General features: G+C 39.4%; 1 gene segment (V, D, J or C); it reads right to left on the bottom strand.

Annotated features, from left to right (window-relative positions):
• Nucleotides 1-1,033: 1,033 nt before the first annotated feature.
• On the bottom strand, nt 1,034-19,270 carry LOC122114180. The segment is given in 3 exon segments: nt 1,034-1,350; nt 18,714-18,800; nt 19,190-19,270. Coding segments are annotated over 3 exon segments (453 nt in total).
• Between the last annotated feature and the right edge of the window lie 8,451 nt (nt 19,271-27,721).

Raw genomic sequence — 27,721 nt, 5'->3', positions numbered from 1 at the left:
CAGTGGAAGCCTTTGCTCATTGTCAGGCTTGTTTGCCATGTAATGGTAGGTTTTTGGAAGGGAAGAACATATTCTTCTAACCTGTAAGAGGCAGGTGAGAAAGAGCCTCCATTAGAGGAGGACTAGAGGAAACAGACATGTAACATAGCCTTATGCAGAGTCACACTTCAATTTGTAGCTTTGTTAAAAAAAATGGGCCTGTGCCAATGAGACCCCTGTTTTCACTGTCTTTGATGTTGGTAAAATTTGGGGAGGAGAAGGGAAAAAAACAAATGGTTTAAGTAGGGATATAAGTGGACCCATTGCAACAATGAGATATACAATCGTTATGTCAAAAAATGAACTCTATAATTTTTGGGGGTTGAGGGGAAGATGGGAGGGCAGGGATGGGAAGGGGAAAAAAGGGAGGAGACAACAATGCTTGATAAGAAATGTTCACATTACCTTGCTCATGTAATTGTTAACTCCTCTGTATGGTATTTTCACAATTAAAAAGTAATACTAATGGGAATTTCAGAATCATAGGTTGATTAAGCAACAAGGTTTTAACATCAGAATCATATAATTAATTTGCTTTATATTTAACAAACATATTCTATTTATTTGGTGATATTCAGTAACATTCCTATTAAATAAAATCTTTCTCACTTTTAAGCCAAGCTTTGTGATTCATTCTTCAATTGCTAGCTACTAATGTTTCTTGAGTTATTCTGCAAGAGATTTTACTCTGTAATTCTCTTCAAACTATAGAAATGGCATGATGTTGGTAGATGTTTTTGTCTTTGTCTTTCACATTTGGGAATAAGTGATAAATTGATTTCTGCATTAACATTATAAATTCTGGTTCTGGGAGTCCCTTGAAGCTGAAGTAACCCAAGATCCCACTTGGACAAGGTCTCTGGTATGACATCTTCTGTCAAGTCCTCCAAACTCAGATTACTGCTTCAGTTCAGAGAATGGCTATGCTGTTCCCCAGACAAGCTTTGAAATAGGACTGCTGGGCCAAGCCCTACAGAGATGTTTTTGTTAAGGACTATATCACTGTGGGAGGAGTATCTATACCTTGCATGCAGTAATAAACCCCAATATCCTCAGCCTCCACCCTGCTGATTTGCAGTGTGAAATCTGTGTCTGACCCACTGCCACTGAATCTGCCTGGGACCCCAGAAGCTCGGTTGGAAGCCCAGTAGATTAGGAGTTTGGGAGACTGTCCAGGCTTCTGCAAGTACCAAAATAGAGCACTATCTCCATCGCTATGTAAGAGGCTCTGACTTGACCTGCAGGAGAGGGAGACCTTCTCTCCCAGGGTGACAGCCAGGGAGAGTGGAGTCTGAGTCATTATAATATCGCCTTTGGATCCTGAGATTAAAATAAATGAAAAGCACAAGGTTATATTGGTAATATAATTTTTTCTGTGGTTATATATTTATTCCTAATCGTTTCATGGTTTTTCCTTCTATCCTACCTTTCAATATTTCAAAAAATATACAAATATTAAAAAGCATAAATGAGTTTCAAGATCTCATGTATACTACCAACTACACAGTTGTCATAGTCGTCAACAAAGCTCAGGACCGGGTTCCATCCAGAATGTTCATCACTCTCATATAATTAACTTCACCTGCCCCATTCTAGAGGACAAGTTCTGTGCATCTAAACCATGAACAGAATACAAACAAAAAGCAGTGGCCCTGAGGGCTCCCCTTCAAGCCCCTTTTTTTATCTTCTCCCTCTGCCCTTACCAGTAATCCATAGCATTAGGAGACCCAGAGCCCAAGAACAGAGCCTCATTTTAGCTGGCAATCCAGGAGATTTAATCAGTGAAGTCAAGGTCAAGATGAGTCTTTATGTCCAACTAGTGCCTGAAAGTCCTCCTTGGGGAGCACTATGCAAATCAGCAGGTGGGTGCAGCAGTGTGAGAAGAACAAAGTGGAGGACAAGGGCATCGCTCTGGTGCAGAAAGTGACTTAAATTTCCTCTGTGTTTGGAGAAAAGACCCACAAATACCAGGCTGGCTCCAGCAGTTTGTAGAAGGACCCTTCTCCCCTGATGCCTGGATCTGCAGGGAGTTGACCCTGTCTACTTAAAACACTAGAGGCCCAATTCAATTGAAATGTGTGTCCAGGAGAGTCTTGGGGAAGGGTCAATTTGATTGGCTTTCTTCTAGTTATTCTAGAGAAAATACTGTACAGAGACTTCATTTGCCATTGTCTCTCAAGACTTCTATCCAATATCACTGTGGTTTAAATTAGGTAAGGAAATCAAATACCTACTTCAGTTAATCTGATATCACTGAAGGAAAGTTAATTTAAGATTAGCAAGTTATCAACACCTGTTAGAGATATTCTTTATAAGCCAGACACTGGTGGCTCACGTCTATAATCCTAGCTATTCTGGAGGCTGAGTTCTGAGGACATGGTTCAAAGCCAGTCCAGGCAGAAAATTCTCCTTGTGACTCTTATCTCCAATTAATCATTTAGAAATTGTAAGTGGTGCTGTGGCTGAAAGTGGTAGAGTGTTAGCCTTGGGCAAAAGAGCTCAGGATCAGTGCCCAGGTCCTGAGTTCAATCCCTACAAGTGATTAAAAAAATAAGATTCTTCATAGAGGGCCTAATAAATTAAGTTCCTTATGATCACTTGTGTCAAAACAAAATAACCCAGAGGATAAAATCCTCCTTACAGAGGGTAAACTAATAACATTTCTAAATGAAAGAGAAAAATGGCAGAGAAAAATAAGTTTATTTATTTGTTTGTTTGTTTGTTTGTTTTGTGTCCGGTCGTGGGTCCTGATCTCTGGGCCTGGGTGCTGTCCCTCAGCTCTTCAGCTCAAGGCTAGTGCTCTACCACTTGAGCCACAGCAACACTTCCGGCTTTTTTTCTTTTGCTTATGTGGTACTGCGGAATCAAACCCAGGGCCTCATGCATGCAAGGCAAGCACTCTAGCACGGAGCCACCTTCCCAGCCCCAGAAAACTAAATTTTACATAGGCATTTTCACAATCTGTAAATATGGGATGACGCTTATTCAGCATAACTCTTCACCAGACTAACAACAGCATTCTTAATATTCCTCTCTCTCTTCTATAAGACAGTATGTACAAGAACACCAGTGACATTCAGTTAGGTATTCAGACTATTGCAACATCTATTTTTAATCTTTCTACAGAGTCTGTTCCTAGAAAAGTTATTAACTCTGTATTATACCCTCCTTGTCATGCCTGGATTCCATGGGGGCAGCCAGGACTCCACACCTCATAGCAGGACCCAGCAAGATCTGTTTTCATGTCTCAATATAACAAGTACTCAAGATTAAGTCTTCTCTTAAGCTTCATCAGGATCTACTCAGAAACTGAATGTTGGTTCAGAGTTTTACAGAGGAATTCATATTCCACTCAGCCTGAAGAACATACATTTCTGTTACTATTGGACACTGTTTGTGACATTTTCTTATAGGTTACACAAAAATTTTCTTCTATTAAAATTTATTATAGGGTTTTTTATTGTGATTAAGTGATTACATAAATTTCTCAAATTTCACAGGATTGTGATACTTATAGTCACAAAGTAAGTGATATTTATAGTCACAAACACATTCTAACATTCGTGGGGTGAATTATCTTTATCATGGTTTATAAAGTTTGTAAATTCTATGAGCTTTGACAATACAGTTATTCTTCCACATGGGGTGATATATACATTTCTTTCCTTTTGCTTAGTGTCAGCTTTTCCCTCTTTCCTGCTCATTCCCTCCCTCCCATTGCTTCCATTGAGTTGCTTTGTTCATTTTGATCAATGTCCAGTGTAGCTGATAGGTCCCACTCTTGTATGTTTTCCCATTTCCCTCTGTTTCTGTGTCTTCCTCCTAGTTTCCCTCTGATGTGCACTTATATACCACGTATGTGGTACTATATATTATTTTTAAATAAGTGTTTTATTGTGAAAATACCATACAGAGAGTTTACAATTACATGACCAAGTTAATGAGTACATTTCTTATCAAGCATTGTTGCCTCCTCCTTTCTTTCCTCTTCCCATCAATTCCTATCTCCCCTATTCCTGTTCCCTCGAACCCTGCCCTCACTACCCACCCCAAGCACCAAAGTTGTAAAGGTCATTTTTCGACATAACGTCTTGTACATCTCTTTAGTACAATGGGTCCATCTGTATCCCTATTTAAACAAATTGTTTTTTCCCTTCCCCTCTCCAAATTATACCAACATCAAATACAGTGAAATCATGGGTTATACCTTGGGGGAGGGACATACAAAGCAACAAAGAAATTATCTTATAAATATGTTATTTGTAAATTATTTCTTTTATTCCTTTCCAAACTCTTTCAGATACCATTACTGGAAGAAAGTTTCAAAGTGAAATTACAGCCAATCACATGGAAAGGGAGATGACTAACACAGGTAATTTCCCGATAGGTTGTAACTTCAATCCTGTAGATGAGTTATAAATGATATAGCTCAAAAGAAATACTGAAATCTTATCCTTTCATACCCCCCACCAAGGATGAGCAACCACCTCAGCCACAATTCCATTTCTGTCCTTTTGTTGGTTAACTGGAGGAAAGAGTCTCTTGCACTTTCCTTTCCTGGGCCGGCTTTGAACTGTGATCAGCAGATCTCAGCCTTCTGTGTAGGTAGGTTTTCAGGTATGAGCCACCTGCATTGGCCTCTTATAGCTACATCAGCCTTGTAGAATATCAGGATTTGAATGTATACCTCTCAAAACACAGTCCCTTGCCACACAACCAGGCATGGTAGGGTTTCATTCTCAGGATTAGAACATTGTGAAGTGGCTGATCAGTTCTGCTGGCCATTTGTCCTCAACTGCATACCAGGTGATGGTCTGCTCTTCTCAGGTGTGGTGCAGTAGTAGAGGCTCAATAGTGGTCATTGTTCTTGGCAAGTTGGATTCAGAGAAGCAGCAGAAAATATAAAAAGATAATAACTTTAAATGTTGCCATTCATTGGAGAAAAGCGCTTGATAAAATTCTCTCAAGTGACTAGGGATAGAAAAAAATATCACCTCAGCCCAATAAAAGATATGTGGCAAAACCATTGTCAACACCATACTAAATAGGGAAAAAGAAATTATGAAATTATTTCCTCAAAAATAAGAATATATAAGCATAACCAAGGAGATAAATCATCTGTACTATGAAAACTATAATAATAAAACTGAATAAATGAAATGCACAAACAGATATATAAATACATATACTTCTTTATTTTACCTACATAAACTTCTATATGCTATGTGAATCTAAAATAATGGCACAACCCTGACTCCCCCGAGTATGTAGATACGTCATTTACAAGTCAGGAGAGGCATTATAAAGTCTGTGCTGAGGGCTATATAGAGAAAAGAATGTTTGGATAAAAAGGATCTTCTCATTTGCTTACAGAAGAAAAAAAATACATGTACGTCTACAAAAAATACCAGTAATGCATCCCATTTAGTTGATGCTTTTCTGATTCTGATCCAAAAACTAAGCAGGCTTAAACCTTCAACTGCTAGGCAACATTCTTGAATTCAAGCTCACTGAGAATGAAACCTGAGTCCCGCTTCCTCACCATGGTTGAAGCAGCAGCAAGAAGAGAAGCAAGTCTGCAGCTACATGTCCAAACTACATGTGAATTCCTAAGGCTGATCCTGCTCAGGGAGAGCTGGTTTGGTGACTTAGTTTCCCTGCACTGCCATGGAAAGCACAGATATCTTGGGCTGGTGCATAAATTCATGGAATAGTTTTAAAAATCAATGTTCTGGAAGCCGGGAAGTCTAGAGTATCATCTGTTTTAGACTCTCTTCCTGACTGTTCACTTTCTTGTAATGTCCTCACAAGGACTTTGATGCCTGTGACAGAGACAGAGACAGAGCCATCCAGTGCCACATCTCCTCAAGACACTAGCACTACAGGACTTGCTACAGTCTCAGGCACCTCACATCACCTCACTCACTGTTACAGACTTCTCCAAGGACACATATCTCAGGGGGATATGAATCAATCCTTGAAACATGGTCTTTGCTGATGAATAAGGCAGGAAATAGAGGCAAAGCCAAGCTTCCAGTCTCTAAATTCCAAAAACAGAAGACTTTCCCCCACAATTCAGCCTGCTGACAGCTCCTTCTGAGTGTCCCTGGTCCTAGTCAAATACCCAAGCCTGGAGATTCTTTGTTAATGATAAAACACTCGCTCTAGTTTCCCTAGATTACTAATCTAGATAGCTTTTTTTTTTGGTGGTGGGGGGGGGGGGGGGTAGTTCCAGTCATGGGGCCTGAACTCTGGGCCTCGGCGCTGTCCCTCCGCTCTTCAGCTCAAGGCTAGCGCTCTACCTCTTGAGCCACTGTGCCACTTCCGGCTTATTTTTCTGCTTATGTGGTGCTGAGCAATCCAACCCAAGGCCTCATGCATTCAAGGCAAGCGCTCTCCCACTGAGCCACCTTCCTAGCCCTAAATAGCTCTTTTTATATGTCTTGTGTGGTTTCACTACCATCTAGTGGTAGTATTCGAACAGTACATGCTTTTACACCAGGATTCTTTTTTTAACTTTTTATTAATTTTTAATTTTACTTTATTGCAAGGATGCTGTACAAACGGTTACATTTACATGAGTAAGGTAATGAGTACATTTCTTGTCAAGCATTGTTACTCCCTCCTTTGTTGTTCTCCCACTATCCCTTTTCTCCCTTCCCTCCCTCATACCTTCCCCCCCTCCAAAGTTGTAAAGTTCATTTCCAATATAGAGTCTTGTGTGTATTATCGTTGCAATGAGTCATCCTGTGTCCTTGTTTCAGCGTTTTGTTATTTCCTTTCTCCTCCCCAAATTAGACAAATGTACATACAATATTTAGGGTACCAAAATCAGTACATTGAAAACACTGGTTATACCACAGGGGGAAAGAACATACAAAAGAAACAAAAAAAAATCACACAATACATTAAAAACAACAACAAAGAAAGTCCTCTGTGTCCATATCTTAGGATTCAGGTTTCCCTCATGTGCAATAATTAGTATACACCTAGGATAATTTTATCTGAAAAGCAGAAAATCTCAAAAACTATGTACATATGACCATCTAAGATGATGCTAAGCTAAATGAACCCCAGGATTCTTTTTCAGGAAGAATTATAAATTATATTTTCATGTATCCTTTCTAATTTTTCTATGGATTAAATTCAGATAAGATGGTAGATTTGTGTGTGTGTGTGTGTGTGTATCTGTCTGTCTGTATCTGAGTGTGTATATGTGGATGTGTGTTTGTGTGTGTGTCAGTGGTTTGCCAGTGATAACTTGAAGAATAAGAGCTAGTAAGTCCACATAGGTGAAGATAGAGAAACAAGAGGCCTAAGCTGCACAGAGATCCCCAAATCTCTCCATGCCAAACGTGGTATTTTACTAAATATGAATCACTGACTGCATGTGGAGGGCTGAAGTGGTGAAGAAAAGTTGATCACTACTTGTTCTATGACATGGTACAGGTGTGGAGAACCAATGACTCACCTTGTGCTTATGTGGCTTGAGTACTGATGGCTTGCAAGTTAGCTAATGTTGGCTTTCTGGACTCTGTCTGCTGGGAAAGTATTCTAATTGGAAGGAAAGGAGCCTGTTGCTCTCCCTGTGGATTTGTCACTGTTCTTAGTCACAGTTTTCAAGTGTGCTCAGCACAAGATGATTTATCTTAGGATATGGATTTGTTTACAAACTATTGAGAAATCTTAAGGCAGAAGTTCTGGGAACCTTTTCAAGAATGGAGTAGAAGTTGGAGCCAGTAGGATGAACTTTGGTACTGGGATTCTCTATTCAGTGATGTCTTGCAGAGAAGAGCTGTCCCTTTCCTCCTGCTCTGAGATTATAGCACCCAGACATGAGTGCTCAGAATCCACCTCCTGGCCTGCAGCTCTCTTGTGCTGTTTACATCCACATCTCACACTCCTGAGGATAAATCCAATTCATGAGTTTATGGACTGATTCATGTTTAATGACTTTGCTTCACTAATACATACATTCCCACATTGAAACTCTGACTTAAAAGTAGCTACCTCAACATATTATTACCACAACAAATAGTAGCCATTTCTCTCAATTGAGTGCTGGGGACCCCCAAATGCTTCTGGTGCCTAATTCATCTTCCATCATTGGTTAGAAAGTAAGCTAGGGCCAAAGTTATGAAGCTGTGTTACTTAGATTTCCCTTGTTGTGGCTAAGACCTCAGTAAAAGCAATATAAAGGGCAGAGTACTTGATTGCAACTCTTAGATCATAAAGTCTAGTCTACCATGTGGGCAGAGTTTGGTGAAGCTCACAACATGGCACCCAAGAAACAGGAAATCTTATACGTGGTGGCTACATCTTCCTTCCCCTTTGGTTTGATGAGAACTCAGTCCTTTGGAAGGGGCTGTGTATAATAGGGTGGGGCTTCTCTCTTAGTCAATTCTCTCTAGAGAATCTCTCACAGCCAGGTCCAGAAGTATATCCAACCTAGAGGCCATCATTAAAGATCATCAGAATTTTTTCTGTTTCCTTAAACCTTTCAAAGAATATAGTGAGTATAGAAAGAAGACTACTGAGCCATATATACATGGTTTCCTCAAAAGTCTACATGCTGGGTGTTCTTACATGTCTTTCTTTAAGGCAGTCTCTTCAAAGGATAAACTATGTTTCATTGGAACTGTGATAATTTCTCGGTGTGTACATTGTAGCTGCATGTTTATCAGCTACATTTGGACATTTACATGTACATATGTACACATCTATATGTACATATAGATGTATATATGCACACAATAAATATATAAATATAGGCACATATTTTATAGATGACCCATATAAACACATACCAATATATGTATAAGTATGCCTATTTGTTAACTGTGAATGAATCACATTTGTTAAATCTGTACTACCTATTCAAATATCATTTTTATTTCTCTACTTATACATTGCTATATATTATTGTATATTACATTATATGTTATAAATAATCTGGATAAAGTGAATGCTAACTGCTCCTTACATGTTTCCATATGTGAATTACAATATATTCTACATATTCTTATATTTTGCAGACTTTTTATTTTTCCTTTTCCCCATTGTTTTTTAAATATCCATAGTTATGCAATTGGTTTTTAACAAAAATAGTATGCAATGAACCACTGGTAAACCACTGCTAACAGTTATATATATCAGCTTTTAATTGGTGATGATCCTGCTGGAGCTCCTTTAACTGTTGTGCTGCAGATCACTCAGTTTGCCTCTAAATTGGATTTTGTTTGATCTTCCTCAGTGACTAAAGAGGCAGAGTATTATAGAGATCATGACCAACATCTAGAAGTCAATGTACATAGAGAAATTCCGGTCATAAAATATCCAACAAGGAAACACATTTTTGAAGTGTTTGTATTCTGTACATTCAACACTGCTTTGAGGTAGCTAAGCAAGTCCTCTAAAATGAGCACTACTTCTAAATTTTTGCATTTTAGTTTTGTTTAGAAGATACAGACAAGGCCATGTTCCACCTATCTGTACTGCCTTGGTAACCATGACTATAGGAGATTACCCCAAAGCCTAGATTTCTCTTGAGATAGCTTCTTGATAAAAATTGGCCAGTAAAACCTCAACTTGGATCTACTTCTCCCATTTCTGGGGATTGTAGGCAATATTTTCAATAATATTTAATCTTGATATATCCTCAAATTTCTAAATATCATTATTATTCTCAGGCCTGAGATCATATAATTGATAAATATTTGTCTGTGTTTAAATAATTTTGCCATTTAAAGATCTCCTTAGCAGAAATCGACTTCTCCTAAAGCCTAGTTTCTAAAACCTTGTATGGATCCTTGTTAACTTCTTAAAATTACAGATTGATATGCAGTAGGTATGAGTGTGTTCACAAATTTGTGTGTGTTGTTTGGGTGAGCCAAAACTGACTACATTTTTAATAGACTGGGAGTTCCCCCCCCACACCCCTTCCAATCAAAATACTGGTGATAACAAATAAAATCCATGATGCCTGTAGCATGGACAGAAGGACTCCACTGATAATATCTGGAACTGATTCTCAAAATAGTTGACCAGTAAAAGCACAGAGTTGAGCTAGATGAAGAGGCACACCATAGTTACCAAGTTATCTTTTAGGGATGCTAGCTACAAAGGTTAGCACCTCTATTTTCCAGGATATTCATATTAACATGAAGGGTATAGAATTGACAAGCATAACAAAATTTTCTCTTACAGGCAGTAAGTACCCTAATGGTCTTTTAACCTAATGGTAGAAATGATTGCAATTGAAAGTATGAATTCAATGTAATTTTTAATAAGTTTTTAATTGTGAAAATACTGTACAGAGGGGTTACAATCACATGAGCAAGGTAATGAGTACATTTCTTATCAAGCATTGTTGCCTCCTCCTTTGTTTTTCCCCTACCATCCCTTCCTTCCCATCTCCACAACTACACTCCCCCTCACCTACCCCACCCACCCCGCCAAATTGTAAAGTTCCTTTTTTAACATAACATCCTGTACATCTCATTGATGCAATGGGTCCACCTGTATCCCTACTTAAACAATTTGTTTTTCCCTTCCCCTCCGCAAATTATGCCAACATCAAATATAGTGAAACCAAGGGTTATACCGTGGGGGAAGGACATACAAAGAAACAAAAAAATCACCAGGTACATTATAAAATTAGAAACAATAGCAAGAAAGAAAAAAAAAACACTTTTGTACTTTTATCTTGGGGTTCATTTCACTTAACATCATCTTATCTGAACTTTTCTGCTTGTCTCAGATATATACTAGTTATTGCAAATAAGGGAAACCATGGGAACTATATTTCTTTGTGCCTGGCTTATTACAATTTATAATATTTTAATATAATAATTTTATTTTATTTTATATAATTATATATTATATTATATATTTTATTTGATTTAATTTTATATTTTAATATACTATTTTTCTGAGTCTTTCCATTTCCTAACAAATAGGGCAATGTCATTCTTTCTGATGGAAGCATAGAATTACAGTGTAACAGTTTTTTTTTTGGGGGGGGTCCAGTCTTGGGGCCTGAACTCTGCGCCTGGGCGCTGTCCCTCAGCTCTTCAGCTCAAGGCTAGCGCTCTAACACTTGAGCCACAGCACCACTTCCGGCTTTTTTATTTTTGCTTATGTGGTGCTGAGGAATCGAACCCAAGGCCTCATGCATTCAAGGTAAGCGCTCTACCACTGAGTCACCTTCCCAGCCCCTACATTGTAACAGTTTCTTAAATTCACTAAATATCCTATCATTCTTCCACAATGTATTTTTCAGCAAATTAATCAAAGGATTTCTTAAAGTTTCTTCTGGAGAGTAACGGAAGGGTGAGAGGATCAAAATATAGTGTTCTTATCAATTGACATACTTAGTTGAGAACACTTTGTGTAACTATTTAAAATGATATATATGTATATATATAATTTTGATTATCTTAAATTAATATAAAATCTCTGAATGTCTCCAGTCTCTGTTTATTTGTCTCAGAGATTTCAGTCTCTACTTTACCTGAAGGAAGGAAGAGGACATGCAGGATGTTTGTACTGATACCCCAATGGATGAACCTGGCCAATGGAAGAGGTGACTTGTGAGAAGTGATTATATTATGGGATTGGAGGTTATACCACTGCTCACCAGAGGGTTAAAGATACTCTCATGCAGTGAGGCAGTTCTCATAATAGTCACCTGCTATCAAAGGAAGACAACCATATGCTTGGCCACCACAAATTACAACTGGTTCTCTCTTTATTAACACAACATCTTGTACCAAATGCAAGACACGCCTCACCAGAGTACAGACAGATGAAGATTCAGCATCGGGGACTTTCTGCATCTAAAACTGTATGCTAAACAAACTTCTTTACTCAGGGTTTAGGCCAGTTTCTTTGTTATAGGTAAGGACTGACTCACGTGTGTCATGTTTATGTGTGTGTGCGCACAGGTGTGTGTGAGAGACAGAGAAATCTGGTTTAAATAGAAGTGCTCTTAATAGGCTAATTGAGGAGTAAAAAGCAGCTCTCTACCTGTGATACTCTTCTTCTTCTAAATACAACTTCTCAAACCTTATAGAGATTACTTGTTAACTTGCTGAAAGGCAGATTCATACTCAGATGTGAAGTGGTTTTGTAATATTTTATTTGTAACATGCTCTCAGGGATGCTATTGATGATCCTGAATTCTGGACACTTTCTGAGTAGGAAAGAAAATAATACTACATGCATGTTTAGTTGTGTTTGATTCCTTTTTGACAAGAAATATTTCTATTTGAGAATGGTCCCTTACATATTTCATGATAATATCTCATTTTCTATGAACTGAGACTTACTGAAACTCTTACTATGGTTACAGGGTGCTAATAGGAAGAGGCATGTGTGTACCTGGTCTTGGACAAGGCCCTCCTGGATATATTCTGAGAGTTAGGGGGTGACTTCTCGGGGTCATCAGCTGTGGGCTCCCATCAGCATAGTCTCTTCAGGAAATACATTTCCCAGCACTCCTCTCCCTCTCTGCTTTCTTACTTAGATTCTGAATGAGATGAGGCTTCTTCTAATCACATATAGGATTGGAAGGGGGAAGGGACTCAATCCTATCGAAGGGACTTGGACAAAGGTGAGAGTGTGGACAAAAGAACTCCATACAAATCCTTTTTTTTTTTTTTTGGGTCCAGTAGTGGGGCCTAAACTCTGGGCTTGGGCGCTGTCCGTCAGCTCTTCAGCTCAAGGCTAGCGCTCTACCACTTGAGCCACAACGCCACTTCCAGCTTTTTTCTTTTGGCTTATGTGGTGCTGAGGAATCGAACCCAGGGCCTCAGGCATGCAAGGCAAGTGCTCTACCACTGAGCCACCTTCCCAGCCCCCTCCATACAAATCTTTTGTCTTACATTGTATTTGTTTTTTTCAGTTAAGGGGTATGTTTATTCATCGATCTGGCTGGCACCAGGTCATGTTGCCCCTCCATCACTAGTTTTACAAAATGATGTCCATAAACATTCATGGTTATGAAAATTCATTATTACCTATCACTCTTTCATCATTCTGAACCATCCTTCCCAATGCAACTCCTCCCTTCCATATACATTTCCATGTGTAAGAATGCATGTTAATTACTAAATGTGAACTTACGACTCTCAGTATGTCTGTAGGATATATGGAAGTCACTTCTGATTACTCTGATAAATATAGATATAATATGGGTCACTCTGTAACTGTACCTAGTGTATGACTCCACAAGTGTCTTAATGCATTTTATTTATTCACATATATTTCTTTCCATTCTTCAGTTTGCATTTATTTTAACTAGGCCAGAAGCCAAGGGTGCTTTTGATATCGGCTCTCTGAATAACACCTCCAAGATCAAGCTCCAGAAAAAAAAACACATGTTCAAACCTTCCAAAACATGATACAAAGTATTAGTTAATTTTTTCTTGATATTTCCTGAAGTTATTTAAATACATATTTTTCAACTCTACTTTCTATGGTTTAGACAATGGCAGTGTAAAACATTAATATGTTACTCAGTATCAAAATGAATTAATTTTCTGAGAACTAGATTAAAATGTTGGATGTTTTAATATGAGAGTTGGAATGAGTATTTAAAAATACATTTGCTGAAAAAAATTCCATGACAAGAAATAGATAAATGTTTAAATTACTAAACTCACGTGTTTATTTAATTATTTAGCATCCCCAAACATGATATTGTACCTCAAATAAAATTGTCCCATGGCAATACAAAATTGATTTCAAATAAATTTTAACGACTATTTTTCTTCAAAAAATTGTTTTTAAAATGTTTTTCAAAAGGTTTTTTTTTGCATTTAAAAACCTGCTCTGACATATCTAGAATGGCTTCGTTATTGACTGACTGCAGAATTTTAGGACAGACTGGACCATACATGAGTACAGAGCAGTGTTCTTTGTAAGTCACAGAAGAGGCAGTGTCAGGTGTGTGCTGCTTGGGATGAGCAGGAGGACAGACAGTTAAGGTATGCAATTGACTCCAGAACGTATCTACCAATGCTTTCCAGTGACCTTACAAAGGGGGCTGCATCTGAGATGTTCTGTCAGTAGTTGGAAACACCAGGATAAGCATCTGGGTCAGCCCAGCCTCTCACCCTGTGACTGGTGTCACAGGGGTAGGTAAATAATTACCCTGCTGACAATAGTATGTGGCAAAATCTTGAGGCTGCAGGCTGCTGATGCTGAGAGTGAACTCTGTGCCAGATCCACTTCCATTGAACCTCCATGGGACCCCAGATTGCCAAGTAGGTGCAAAATGCATCAGGAGCTTTGGAGCTTTCCTTGCTCTCTGCTGGTAAGAATGTAAATAATTGCTAATGACCTGACTGGCTTTGCAAGTGATGTGGACTCTCTCCCAGAGATGCAGGCAAGGATGGTGACTGAGTCAACTGGACATCACAATGGGCACCTGACATTGTAAACATTAAAACAATTAGTCACTTAATTAATGATATCATCCAAGTACTTCCACCAAGCCTCAAGCTGCTCTGTTAACATGAGATGAGTAATCCTCCTCATTGTTCTTCCTTACCTGGGAGCCAGAGCAGCAGGAGCCCCAGGAGCTGAGCAGGGGCCTTCATGTCCAAGCTGTTTGCTGACTGGAACCTTCTCCTGCATAGGGTGTGAGCAGCCTCTGAAGAAGTCCTCAGGGCAGTGGGCTGTGCTCAGGGCACATGAAAATCAGCAGGGTGGGAAAGATTTAAAAGACATGGCTATATATGTAACTTGGTGCTCTTCATGAATTTCTGAGCTAGCAGTCTCCAAATCTCTCAGGTAACATTACTGTCTCCTATCAATAGCCCCAAACGACCCCCCTCAAAGATAAGATGTTCCCTAAACCAATAACTCACATCTACTTCAATCTCCTCTGCTTCATAAACCTTCATGTTCTCACAATATCATCTCTTCCAGTTCCTAAATAACATTTTTAGTACCTGGGCTAAAACTTGAGGTCACAGCAGGTTCAGATTTCTTGAGGGGGGGTTCCGATTTGGGGCCTGAACTCTGGGCCTGGGTGCTGTCCCTCAGCTCTTCAGTTCAAGGCTAGCGCTCTACCACTTGAGCCACAGCACCATTTCTGGCATTTTTTTTCTGCTTGTGAAGTGCTGAGGAATCGAACCTAGGGCATCATGCATGCAAGGAAAGTGCTTTACCACTGAGCCACGTTCCAAGCCCCCAGGTTCAGATTTGATGAAAGAAAACACAGTAAAGGGTGAGCAAGGCAATGAAGCCACAAGGAATGGAGAAGACATCCTTAGCATGGGAAGGAAGGAAAAACTGCCACAGACAGTGAAGGCAGAGCACAGTGAGGAAGGCTCCCACATCAGGACCAGCATGTGGGGACACTGTCCATCCTAGTGCAGGATGTCACATCTGGGAAGCCACTAGCAGGACATTTACATGACAGTGAATCAACCTCTCATCATTGTGAGTCCAAGCAGCTGTTGCAGGCACACAAAATAACACTGCTCCTCAAAGTCAGAAGCTCACACACAGGGAAAGTCCCTGCCAAAGTCAGAGTTCTCTTCATCATCCTTCACTAAATGGACTGCATGTGGATCTGCATTTGAGAGATTCACCATTCTACCCTGGTGATGATGTTTCTGTGGCCTGAAATATCAGACTTCTGAAGCCAAACCAGGCTATGATGAAATTATAAAACTCATGCCTTTCTATTGACCTGCATTTAATGGGAAGAACTTTGAAGGTGGACCTGTCTATTGATAAGCATCCACTTCTAGTACACACAAAGTCACCCCACACCTGGGTTTGAGACAAAGACATGTTAGGAATGGCTGTGTTTCAGGAGGAAAGAAGAGTGGATAAGAGGTTGGAGATCAACCATTTCTCAATTTATGTAATAAGTCTGTTAGTCCCTGAGCCTCAGGTAGGAATCATAAGCATAAAGATCTCTTCTGTATACCATACTAAAGCTACCAGCACAACTATGTTTATTGCAGCATTATTTACCATAGATAAGATAGGGAACCAATCCAGATGTCCCTCAATAGATGAATGGATGGATAAAATGTGGTATATATACACAATGGAATTCGATGCCTCCATCAGCAAGAATGGCATTGCCCCATTTGTTAGGAAATGGAAAGACTTGGGTAAAATTATATTAACTGAAGTAAGTCAGGCCCAAAGAAACATAGGTCCCATGGTTTCCCTTATTTGCAATAACTAGTGTATATCTGAGACAAGAAGAAAAGGTCAGATAACATGATGTTAAGTGAAATGAACCCCAAGATAGGAACACAAGTAGTTTTCTTTCTTTCTTACAATTGTTTCTAATGTATTTATAAGGTACCACGTAATTTTTTGTTGCTTTATATGTCTCTCTCCCCCAGTATAACACCTGTTTTCACTGTATTTGATATTGGTATAATTTGGGGAATGTGGTGGGGGAGGGGAAAGGGAAATGTAGTTGTGGTAATGGGAAGGCAGGGATGGTAGAGAAAAACAAAAGGAGAAGGCAACAATGTTTGATAAGAAATATACTGATTCCCTTGCTCATGTGATTGTAACCCATCTGCACAGTATTTTCACAATAAGAAAAATCTTATTTAAAAAGAAAAGATCTGTTTTGTGCATAGAGTAAGAAACTGATCTGCACACAGGGGTTTCAGGCTCACTGTGTCACTGATCTCTAACAGGCTAGCTGCCATGTAAACCATGACAAAGTGTTTTGTGTTTACTCATTTTCCTAAAATGCCTTCAAAGTTATGTTTAAAAGTAGTATTCTTATTTAAGATATAATTTGTAAGATTGATAGATAGTGACATCCTCTGAAATACAAATATAAGCTATTTGAGATGAAAGGACTGTTTCTACCACAGACACTGCCTATGTGTAATCCTAATCACTCACACAGAAAGGAATATGGAGAGTCCCAGGTCAATCAGGACACACATGGATAAGCCCTGTCTCACCTGACATAGCCTTGCTTCATGGAGTGGTGTTGGCAGGAGCAGAGAGGGAGCAGTGGCAGAGGTAGCATTTGTTCAATAGTATTGTCTGCCCCTGGTACTAAAACCAACTCTCTGTGTGGTTTGTGGTTCTTTTAGATATTCAAATGCTTCCCTAGTAAAGCTCATGATATAGTCAGTGGATAATTTTGTAAATGTTTTCTGTCTGTTTAAGAATCAGTAAGTATAAAACTTCTCCCAGCTATGAGGCTATTTCATGCTTTACCACCAGTGGAAGTTGAGATATTTTAGATCAGTGACAGAGGGATTAGGAGAACTTAAATGTAATAGAGAAACTGGTAAGGATGGTCCTTTCCTAAGATGATGCTTGTGCTGAGGGAAATAGCAGGGGTCTGCTTTGGATGTCTGAGTGGTCTGTGCATTTTCTGAGAGAAAATCCAATACACACTCAAGTCTCAGTGGAAGCCTTTGCTCATTGTGAGGGTTGTTTGCCATCTAATGGTAGGTTTTTGGAAGGGAAGAACATATTGTTCTAAGCTGTAAGAGGCAGGTGAGAAAGAGCCAACATTAGAGAATGACTGGAGGAAACGGCCATGGAACAAAGCATTATTCAGAGTCATAATTCAATTTGTACCTTGTTTAAAAAAAATGGGCCTGTCCCAAGGAGGCCCCTGTTTTCACTATTAGATGTTGGTATAAATTGCGAAGGGGAAGAGAAAAAACAAATTGTTTAAATAGGGAAATAGGGGGACCCATTACAACAATGAGATATACAAGACGTTATGTCGAAAAATGAACTTTATAACTATGGTCTGGGGTGAAGATGGGAGGGAAGGGATGGTAAGAGGAAACAAAGGAGATGGCAAAAATGCTTGATAAGAAGAGTACTCATTACCTTGCTCATGTAATTGTAACCCCTATGTATAGTATTTTCACAATTAAAAAATAATAAAGGGACTTTCAGAATCATGAGTTGATTAAGCAACAAGGTTTTAACATCTGAGTCATATAATTAATTTGCTTTATATTTAACAAACATATTCTGTTTATTTGGTGATATTCAGTAACATTCCTATTTTTTAAAATCTGTCTCATTTTAAGCCTAGCTTTGTGACTCATTCTTCAATTGCTAGCTACTACTGCTTCTTGAATCATTCTGCCTGGGATTTGAATCTGTAATTCTCTCCAAACTATAGAAATGGCATGCTGGTGGTAGATGTTTTTGTCTTTGTCTTTCACATTTGGGAATAAGTGATAAATTGACTTCTGCAGTAACATTATAAATTCTGGTTTTGAGAGTCCCTGGAAGCTGAAGTAATACAAGATCCCACTTGGACAAGGTCTCTGGTATGACATCTTCTGTCAAGTCCTCCAAACTCAGGTTACTGCTTCAGTTCAGAGAATGTGCTATGCTGCTCCCCAGCTAAGCTTTGAAATAGGACAGCTGGGCCAAGCCCTACAGAGATGTTTTTGTTAAGGACTGTATCACTGTGGGAGGAGTATCTATACCTTGCATGCATTATTAACCCCCAATATCTTCAGCCTCAACCCTGCTGATTTGCAGTGTGAAATCTGTGTCTGACCCACTGCCACTGAATCTGCCTGGGACCCCAGATGCTAGGATGGAAGCCCCATAGATCAGCAATTTTGGAGACTGGCCAGGCTTCGGCAAGTACCAAGATAGAGCACTATCTCCATCGTTATCTATGAGGCTCTCACTAGACCTGCAGGAGAGGGAGACCTTCTCTCCCAGGGTGACAGCCAAGGAGAGTGGAGTCTGAGTCATTACAATATCGCCACTGGACCCTGAAATTAAAATAAATGAAAAGTACAATCTTATATGTGGTATATAATTTTTTCTGTGGTTATATATTAATTCCCAATCCTTTTCATGGTTTTTCCTTCTATCCTAAAACCATTCAATATTTCAAAATATATACAAATAATAAAAAGCAAAAATGAGGTTCTAGATCTCATGTATTCTACCCTCTACACACTTGTCATAGTTGTCAACAAAGCTCAGGACCGGGTTCCATCTAGAATGTTCATACCTCTCATATAATTAACTTCACCTGCCCCATTCTAGAGGACAAGTTCTGTGCATCTAACCCATGAACAGAATACAAACAAGAAGCAGTGGCCCTGAGGGCTCACCCTCAACCCCCTTTTCCATCCTCATCTCCCTCTGCCTTTACCAGTCATCCAGAGCATTAGAAGGCCCCAAACCCAAGAACAGAGCCTCATTTTAGCTGGGAATCCAGGAGATTTGATCAGTGAAGTCAAGGTCAAGATGAGCCTTTATGTCAAACTAGGGCTGGAAAGTCCTCCTTGGGGAGCACTATGCAAATCAGCAGGTGGGTGCAGCAATGTGAGAAGAACAAAGCAGAGGGCAAGGGCATCTCTCTGGTGAAGAAAGTGACTTAAATTTCTTTTGTGTTTGCAACAAATCAAAGAAAGGTTGGACAAATGGGATTGAATAAAGTTGCAGAGCTTCTGCAGGGCAAATGACATAGCTAGCAAGATCAATAGAAAGCCCACGGATTGGGAGAAGATCTTTACTAGCCATACAACGGACAAGGGTCTCATATCTAAAATATACTTGGAACTCAAAAAATTAAACCCCCAACAACAAATCCTCAAAGAAACAACTGCCCAATAAATAAGTAGGCGAAAGTCTTAAAGAGAAACTTCTCTGAAGAAGAAAGAAGGATGGCCAATAGACACATGAAGAAATGTTCAACATCCCTAGCCATAAAAGAAATGCAAATCAAAACAACATTGAGATATCAAGTCACCCCAGTTAGAACGGCAAAATCAAGAACTCTAACAACAACAGATGCTGGAGGGGATGTGGACAGAAAGGAACCTTACTTCATTGTTGGTGGGAATGTAAACTTGTTTAACCACTTTGGAAAGCAGTATGGGGGTTCCTCAAAAGGCTTCACATAGAACTCCCCTATGACCCAGCAATCCCACTTTTGCGCATTTACCCAAATGTTTACAAACAAGACCACACTAAAGCTACCAGCACAACAATGTTTATTGCAGCATTATTTACCATAGCTTAGATATGGAACCAACCCAGATGCCCCTCAGTAGATGAATGGATCAAGAAAATGTGGTATATATACACAATGGAATTCTATGCCTCCATCAGAAAGAATGACATTGCTCCATTTGTTAGGAAATAGAAAACTTGGAAAAAATTATATTAAGTGAAGTAAGCCAGGCCCAAAGAAACATAGGTCCCATGGTTTCCCTTATTTGCAATATCTAGTATATGTATGAGTCAAGCGGAAAAGGTCAGATAATGTGATGTCAGGAAAATGAACCCTCAGATATGTATTTTAATGTTTTTTTCTTTCATGCATGTGTTTCTAACGCATTTATAAGATTATCTCTTTGTTCCTTTGTAGTCCCTCCCCCACAGTATAACCCCTGCTTTCACTATATTTGATGTCATTATAACTTGTGGAGGAGATGGGGAAAAACCAGTTGTTTAAGGATACAGGTGGACCTGTTGCAATAATGAGAAGTACAAGTTGTCATGTCCAAAACGAGCTTTACAACGTCGGTCCGGCGGGGAGGGGGGGGCGTAAGGGGGGGAAAGGAGAAGGTTTGGGATTGGGGGGTAGTGGGGAGGCTGGGAAGGGATGTGAAGGGTAAACCAAAGGAGGAGACTGCAATGTTTGGTAAGAAATGTATGCATTATCCTACCCATGTAATTTTAACCCCTCTGTACAGTATGTTCACAAATACAATAAAATTAAATTAAAAAACATTCTTTTGTGTTTGGAGAAAAGACCCACAAATTACAGTCTGGCTCCAGCAGTGGGTAAAAAGACCCCTCTCCCCTGATGCCTAGATCTGCAGGGAGGAAGTGGTGTACTTGACCCTGTCAACTTAAAACACTAGAGGCCCAATTCAATTGAAATGTGTGTCCAGGAGAGTGTTGGTGAAGGGTCAATTTGATTGGCCCTCTTCTGGTTATTCTAGAGAAAGATACTGTACACAGACTTCATTTGCCATTGTTTCTCAACACTTCTATCCAATACCACTGTGGTTACAACTAGGTTAGGAAATCAAATACATACTTGAGTTGATCTGACATCACTGAAACAAAGTTAACTTATGATTAGCAAGTTATCAACAACTGTTAGAGATGTTCTTTATAAGCCAGACACTGGTAGCTCATGTCTGTGGAGGCTGAGTTCTGAACACATGGTTCAAAGCCAGTCCAGGCTGAAAGTTCCCTTTGTGACTCTTATCTCCAATTAATCATTCAGAAATTGGAGGTGGTGCTGTGGCTGGAAGTGGTAGAGTGTTAGCTTTGGGCAAAAGAGCTCAAGATCAGCACCCAGGTCCTGAGTTCAATCCCTACAAGTGATGAAAAAAAAAAAAAAGGTCCTTCATAGAGGGCCTAATAAATTAAGTTCTTATGATCACTTGTGTCAAAACAAAATAACCCAAAGCATAAAATCCTCCTTACAGAGGGTGAAATAATAACATTTCTAAATGAAAGAGAAAAATGACAGAGAAAACTAAATTTTCCATAGTCCATTTCACAATCAGTAAATATGGAATGACACTTCTTCAGCATAACTCTTCACCAGACTAACAACAGCATTCTTAATATTTCTCTATCTTCTATAAGACAGAATGGACAAGAATGCCAGTTATTTTCAGTTAGTTAGTGAGACTATTGCAACATCTATTTTTAATCTTTCTACAGAGCCTGCTCCTGGAAAAGTTATTAACTCTGTATGAGACCTTCCTTGTCCTGCCTGCATTCCATGTGGGCAGCTACAGCCAGGACTCCACACCTCATAGCAGGACCCAGCAAGAGCTGTGTTCATGTCTCAGTATAACAAACACTCAAGCTTAAGTCTTCCCTAAAGCTTCATAATAAGCTACTAAGAAACTGAAAACTGGTTCAGAGTTGTACAGAGGAATAAATATTCCACTTACAACATCCAGAGCCTGAAGAACATACATATCTGTTGCTATTGGCCACTGTTTGTGACATTTTCTTATGGGTTACACAAAAAGTTTTTTTCTATTAAAATAACTTATTTTGTAGCAAATTTTTATTGTGATTAAGTGATTAAATGAATTTCACAGGATGGTAATACTTACCGTCACAAAGTAAGTGATACTTACAGTCACAAACACAAGAATGTGTGGGATAAATTATATTTATCATGGTTCATAAATTTTGTTAATTCTATGAGCTCTGACAACTCAATTATTTCTTCCACATGGGGTGATATATACATTTCTTTCCTTTTGCTTAGTGTCAGCTGTTCCCTCTTTGCTGCTCATTCCCTCCCTCCCATTGCTTCCATTGAGTTGCTTAGTTCACTTTGATCAATGTCCAGTGCAGCTGATAGATCCCACTGTCGTATGTTTTCCCGTTTCTCTCTGTTTCTCTGTCGTCCTCCTAGTTTCCTTCTAATGTGCACATATATACCATATATGTGGTATATATTATTTTTAAATATGTTTTTATTGTAAAAACACCATACAGAGGGGTACAATTACATGAGCAAGGTAATTAGTACAGTTCTTTTTTTTTAAATTTTATTTTATTTGTGAACATACTGTACAGAGGGGTTACAATTACATGGGCAGGAAAATGCGTACATTTCTTACCAAGCATTGCAGCCTCCTCCTTTGTTTACCCTTCACATCCCTTCCCAGCCTCCCCTCTCCCCCCCAATCCCAATCCTTCTCCTTCCCTCCCTTCCCCCCCACTCCCTCACCCCCGCACCAATGTTGTAAAGCTCGTTTTGGACATGACAACTTGTACTTCTCATTGTTGCAACAGGTCCACCTGTATCCTTAAACAACTGGTTTTTCCCCATCTCCTCCACAAGTTATATTGACATCAAATATAGTGAAAGCAGGGGTTATACTATGGGGGAGGGACTACAAAGCAACAAAGAGGTAATCTTATAAATGCGTTAGAAACAAATGCATGAAAGAAAAAAATGAGTACATTTCTTATCAAGCATTGTTGCCTCCTCCTTTGTTTCCACTTCCCATCCATTCCTTTCTCCTCCAGTTTCCCCCCATCCTACCCACCCACCTTATTCCCCCTCAGCACCAAAGTTGCAAATTTCATTTTTTGACAAAACATCTTGTAAATCTCATTATTGCAGTGGGGCCACATGTATGCCTATTTAAACAATTTGTTTTTTTTCCCTTCTCCTTCCTAAATTATACCAACACCAAATACAGTGAAAACATGGGTTACACCATAGGGAAGTGACATACAAAGCAACAAAGAAATCATCTTATAGATATGTTATTTGTAAATTATTTCATTTATTCTTTTGCTGCTTGCTTACGCAAAGAGAATGAGCATACTTTTTGAGATACCAGGACTGAAAGAAAGTTCCAAATAGAAATTAAATGCCAATCACATGGAAGGGGAAATGACTAATACAGGTAATTTCCCATTAGGTTGTAACTTCAATCATGTATATGAGTTATAAATGATATAGATCAAAAGAAATGATATAAATCAAAATGATATAAATCAAAAGAAACCCTTTTATTTCCCCCGCCCCAAGGATGAGCAACCATAAGAAGACTCATATATGACTAAATTTTTGTGCATTTTTTTAACTTTGTGTGTGTTTGTGTGTGTGTGTGTATGTGTGTGTGTGTGTGTGTGTGTGTGTGTGTGTGTGTGTGTGTCTTGGGACTTGAACTCAGGGTCTGGGCCATGGCCCTGAGCTTTTGTACTCAAGGTCAGCACTCTTCCACCTGAGCCACATCTCCATTTCTGTAATTGTTGGTTAACTGGAGGAAAGAGTCTCTTGCACTTTCCTTTCCTTGGCTGGCTTTGAACTGGGATCAGCAGGTCTCAGCCTTCTGTTTAGGTAGCTTTTCAGGCATGAGCCACCCGCACTGGCCTCTTGTAGATACATAAGCCTTGTAGAATACCAGGATTTGAATTTATACTTCTCAAAACAGGACAAAGTATAGCTCTCCTTGCCAAACAACTAGGCACGGTAGGGTTTCATTCTCAGGATTGGATCATTGTGAATTTGCTGATGAGTCCTGCTGGCCATTTGCCCTCAACTGCAAATCAGGTGATGGTATGCTCTTCCCAGGTGTCATGCACTTGTAGAGGCTCAGTAGTGGTCATTGTTTTTGGCAAGTTGGATACAGAGAAGCACTAGAAAATATAAAAAGATAATAAGTTAAAATGTTGCCATGAATTGGAGAAGAGTGATTGATAAATTATCTCTCAATTGACAAGGGATAGAAAAAAATTACCTCAGCCCCCCCCCCCCAAATATGAAGCAAAACTATTCTCAACATGATACTAAATGAGGAAAACTGAAATTATGAAAGTATTTCCTCAAAAGTAAGAATACATAAGCATAACCAAGGAGATGAAACATCTCTACAAGGAAAACTATTATAATAAAAATAAACAAATGAAATGCACAAATGCATACATACATACTGCTTTTTTATTTTACCTAGACAGCCTTCTCTTTCCTATGTGAATCCAAAGTAATGGCACAACCCTGACACCCCAGAGTATATAGGTATGTCATGTACAAGTCAGGAGAGGCATGATAAAGTCTGAGCTAAGGGCCATGTAGAGAAAACAATGTTAGGATAAAAAGGATCTTCTCAGTCGCTTACAGAAGAAAAAGTGTATGTACATCTACAAACAATACCAGTAATGCATCCAATTTAGTTGATGTTTTTTTTATTCTGATCCATAAACTAAGCAGGCTTACACCTTCAACTGATAGGCAACATTCTTGAATGGAGCCTGAGTCCTGCTTCCTTACCATGGCTGGAAAAGCAGGAAGAAGAGAAGCAAGTCTGCAACTACATGTCCAAACTACATGCCAATTCCTAAGGCTGATCCTGCTCAGGGGGAGCTGGTTTGATGACTTAGTTTCCCTGCAATGCCATGGTGAACACAGATATCTTGTGCTGGTAGACAAATTTATGGAATAGTTATAATATCAAAGTTCTGGAAGCCGGGAAGTCTAGAGTGTCATCTGTTTTAGACTCTCTTCCTGGCTGTTCACTTTCTTGTAATGACCTCACAAGGACTTTGATGTCTGTGACAGAGACAGAGACAGAGGCATCCAGGGCCACATCTCCTCAAGACACTAGCACTACAGGACTTGCTACAGTCTCAGGCACCTCACATCACCTCACTCACTGTTACAGACTTCTCCAAGGCCACGTATCCTTGAAAGGTGGCCTTTGCTGATACATAAGGCAGGAAAAAGAGGCAAAGCCAAGCTTCCAGTCTCTAAATTCCAAAAACAGAAGACATTCCCCCACAATTCAGCCTGCTGACAGCTCCTTCTGAGTGTACCCAAGCCTGGAGACTCTTTGTTGATAATAAAACACTAAACTCTGTGATTTCCATAGAAAACTTAGCTAGATAGCTCTTTTAATATATACTGTGGGATTTCGCTGCCATCTAGTGGTATTATTCTAACATTAAATGTTTTAAAACCAGGATTTTTTAAATTTTTTATTAATTAAATTTTAATTTGACTTTATTGTAAAAATGCTGTACAAAGGGGTTACATTTACATGAGTAAGGTAATGAGTACATTTCTTGTCAAGCATTGTTTCTCCCTCCTTTGTTGTTCTCCTACTATCCCTTCCCTCCCTCAGACCTCCCCCCCAAAGTTCTAAAGTTCATTTCCAAAATGGAGTCTTGTGGGTATCATCGTTGCAATGCGTCATCCTGTGTCCTTGTTCAGCGTTTTGTTATTCCCTTTCCCCTCCCCAAATTAGATAAATGTATATACAAGATTCAGGGTAATAAAATCAGTACAGTGAAAACAGCATATATACCATAGGGAGAAGAACATACAAAAGAAAAAAATCATATAGAACATTAAAAACAACAACAAAGAAAGACCTCTTGTGTCCATATCTTAGGATTCAGGTTTCCCTCATTTGCAATAATTAGGATACATCTAGGATATTTTTATCAGAAAAGCAGAAAAGCTAAAAAAAAAACGATGTACATATGACCATCTAAGATGATGCTAAGCTAAATGGACCCCAGCATTCTTTTGTCAGGAAGAGATATAAATTACATTTTGAGATGTGTTTTTAACTTTTCTATGGATAAAATTCAGATAAGATGGGAGTTTTGTGCGTGTGGTATATGAATATCTCTCTGTCTATATCTGAGTGTGTGTGTGTGTGTGTTTGTGTGTGTGTGTGTGTGTGTTGCCAGTGATAATTTGACCAATAAGAGCTAGTAAATCCACACAGGTGAAGATAGAGAAACAGGAAGCAAAAGCTGCACAGAGATTCCCAAATCTCTCCATGCCAAATCCTGGTATTTTACTAAATATTAATCACTGACTGCATGTGGAGGGCTGAAGTGGTGCAGAAAAATTAATCACTATTTGTTGCATGACATGGTACAGGTGGGGAGAACCAGTGGCTCACCTTGTGCTTGTGTGGCTTGAGTACTGATGGCTTGCAAGATAGCTAATGTTGGCTTCCTGGACTCTGTCTGCTGGGAAAGTATTCTAATTGGAAGGAAAGGAGCCAGTTGCTCTCCCTGTGGATTTGTCACTGTTCTTAGTCACAGTTGTCAAGTGTGCTCAGCACAAGATGATTTATCTCAGGATATGGATTTGTTCACAACTTTGAGAAGTCAAGGCAGAAGTTCTGGAACCCTTTCCAAGAGTGGAGTTGAAGATGGAGCCAGTAGGATGAACCCTGGCTACTGGGATTCTCTATTCAGTGATCTCTTGCAGAGAAGAGCTGTCCCTTTTCTCCTGCTCTGAGATTATAGCACCCAGTCATGAGTACTCAGAATCCTCCTCCTGGCCTGCAGCTTTCTTGTGCTGTTTACATCCACATCTCACACTCCTGAGGATAAATACAGTCCATGAGTTCGTGGATTCATGTTTAATGACTTTGCTTCACTTATACATACATTCCCACACTGAAACTCTGACTTTGAAATGTATCTACCCCAACATATTATTAGCACTACAAATAGTCATTTCTCTCAATTCAGTGCTGGGGACCCCAAATGCTTCTGGTGCCTAATTCATCTTCCATCATTGGTTAGAAAGTAAGCTAGGGCCTAAGTTATGAAGATGTGTTACTTAGCTTTTCCTTGTTGTGTCTAAGACCTCAGTAAAAGCAAAATAAAGGGCAGAGTACTTGATTGCAACTCTTAGATCATAAATTCCAGTTTACCATGTGAGCAGAGTTTAGTGAAGCTCACAACATGGCACCCAAGAAACAGAGGATATGTTCTACTTGGTGGCTACATCTTTTTTGATTAAAACTCAGTCCTTTGAAAGGGGCTGTGTATAATAGTATGGGTCTGATCTCTTAGTCAATTCTCTCTAAAGAATCTCTCACAGCCAGGTCGAGAAGTATACTTTTTCATCTCCAAGCAATCCAACCTAGAGAACCATCATAAAAGATCATCAGAATATTTTCTGTTTCCTTGAACCTTTCAAAGAAAATATGAGTATAGAAAGAAGATTATTGAGGGCTGGGAAGGTGGCTCAGTGGTAGAGTGCTTGCCTTGCATGCATGAGGCCCTGGGTTCGATTCCACAGCACCACATAAGCAAAAAGAAAAAAGCCAGAAGTGGTGCTGTGGCTCAAGTGGGAGAGTGCTAGCCTTGAACTGAAGAGCTGAGGGACAGCGCCCAGGCCCAGAGTTCAGGCTCCATGACTGGACCTAAAAAA

Source organism: Dipodomys spectabilis, unplaced genomic scaffold, assembly GCF_019054845.1.
Source record: "Dipodomys spectabilis isolate Male_0828 unplaced genomic scaffold, ASM1905484v1 ptg000106l, whole genome shotgun sequence".
In the NCBI taxonomy this organism is placed as follows: Eukaryota; Metazoa; Chordata; class Mammalia; order Rodentia; family Heteromyidae; genus Dipodomys; species Dipodomys spectabilis.
Note: the sequence above shows the minus strand (reverse complement) of the source record. Positions and strands in the feature narration are given on the sequence as shown.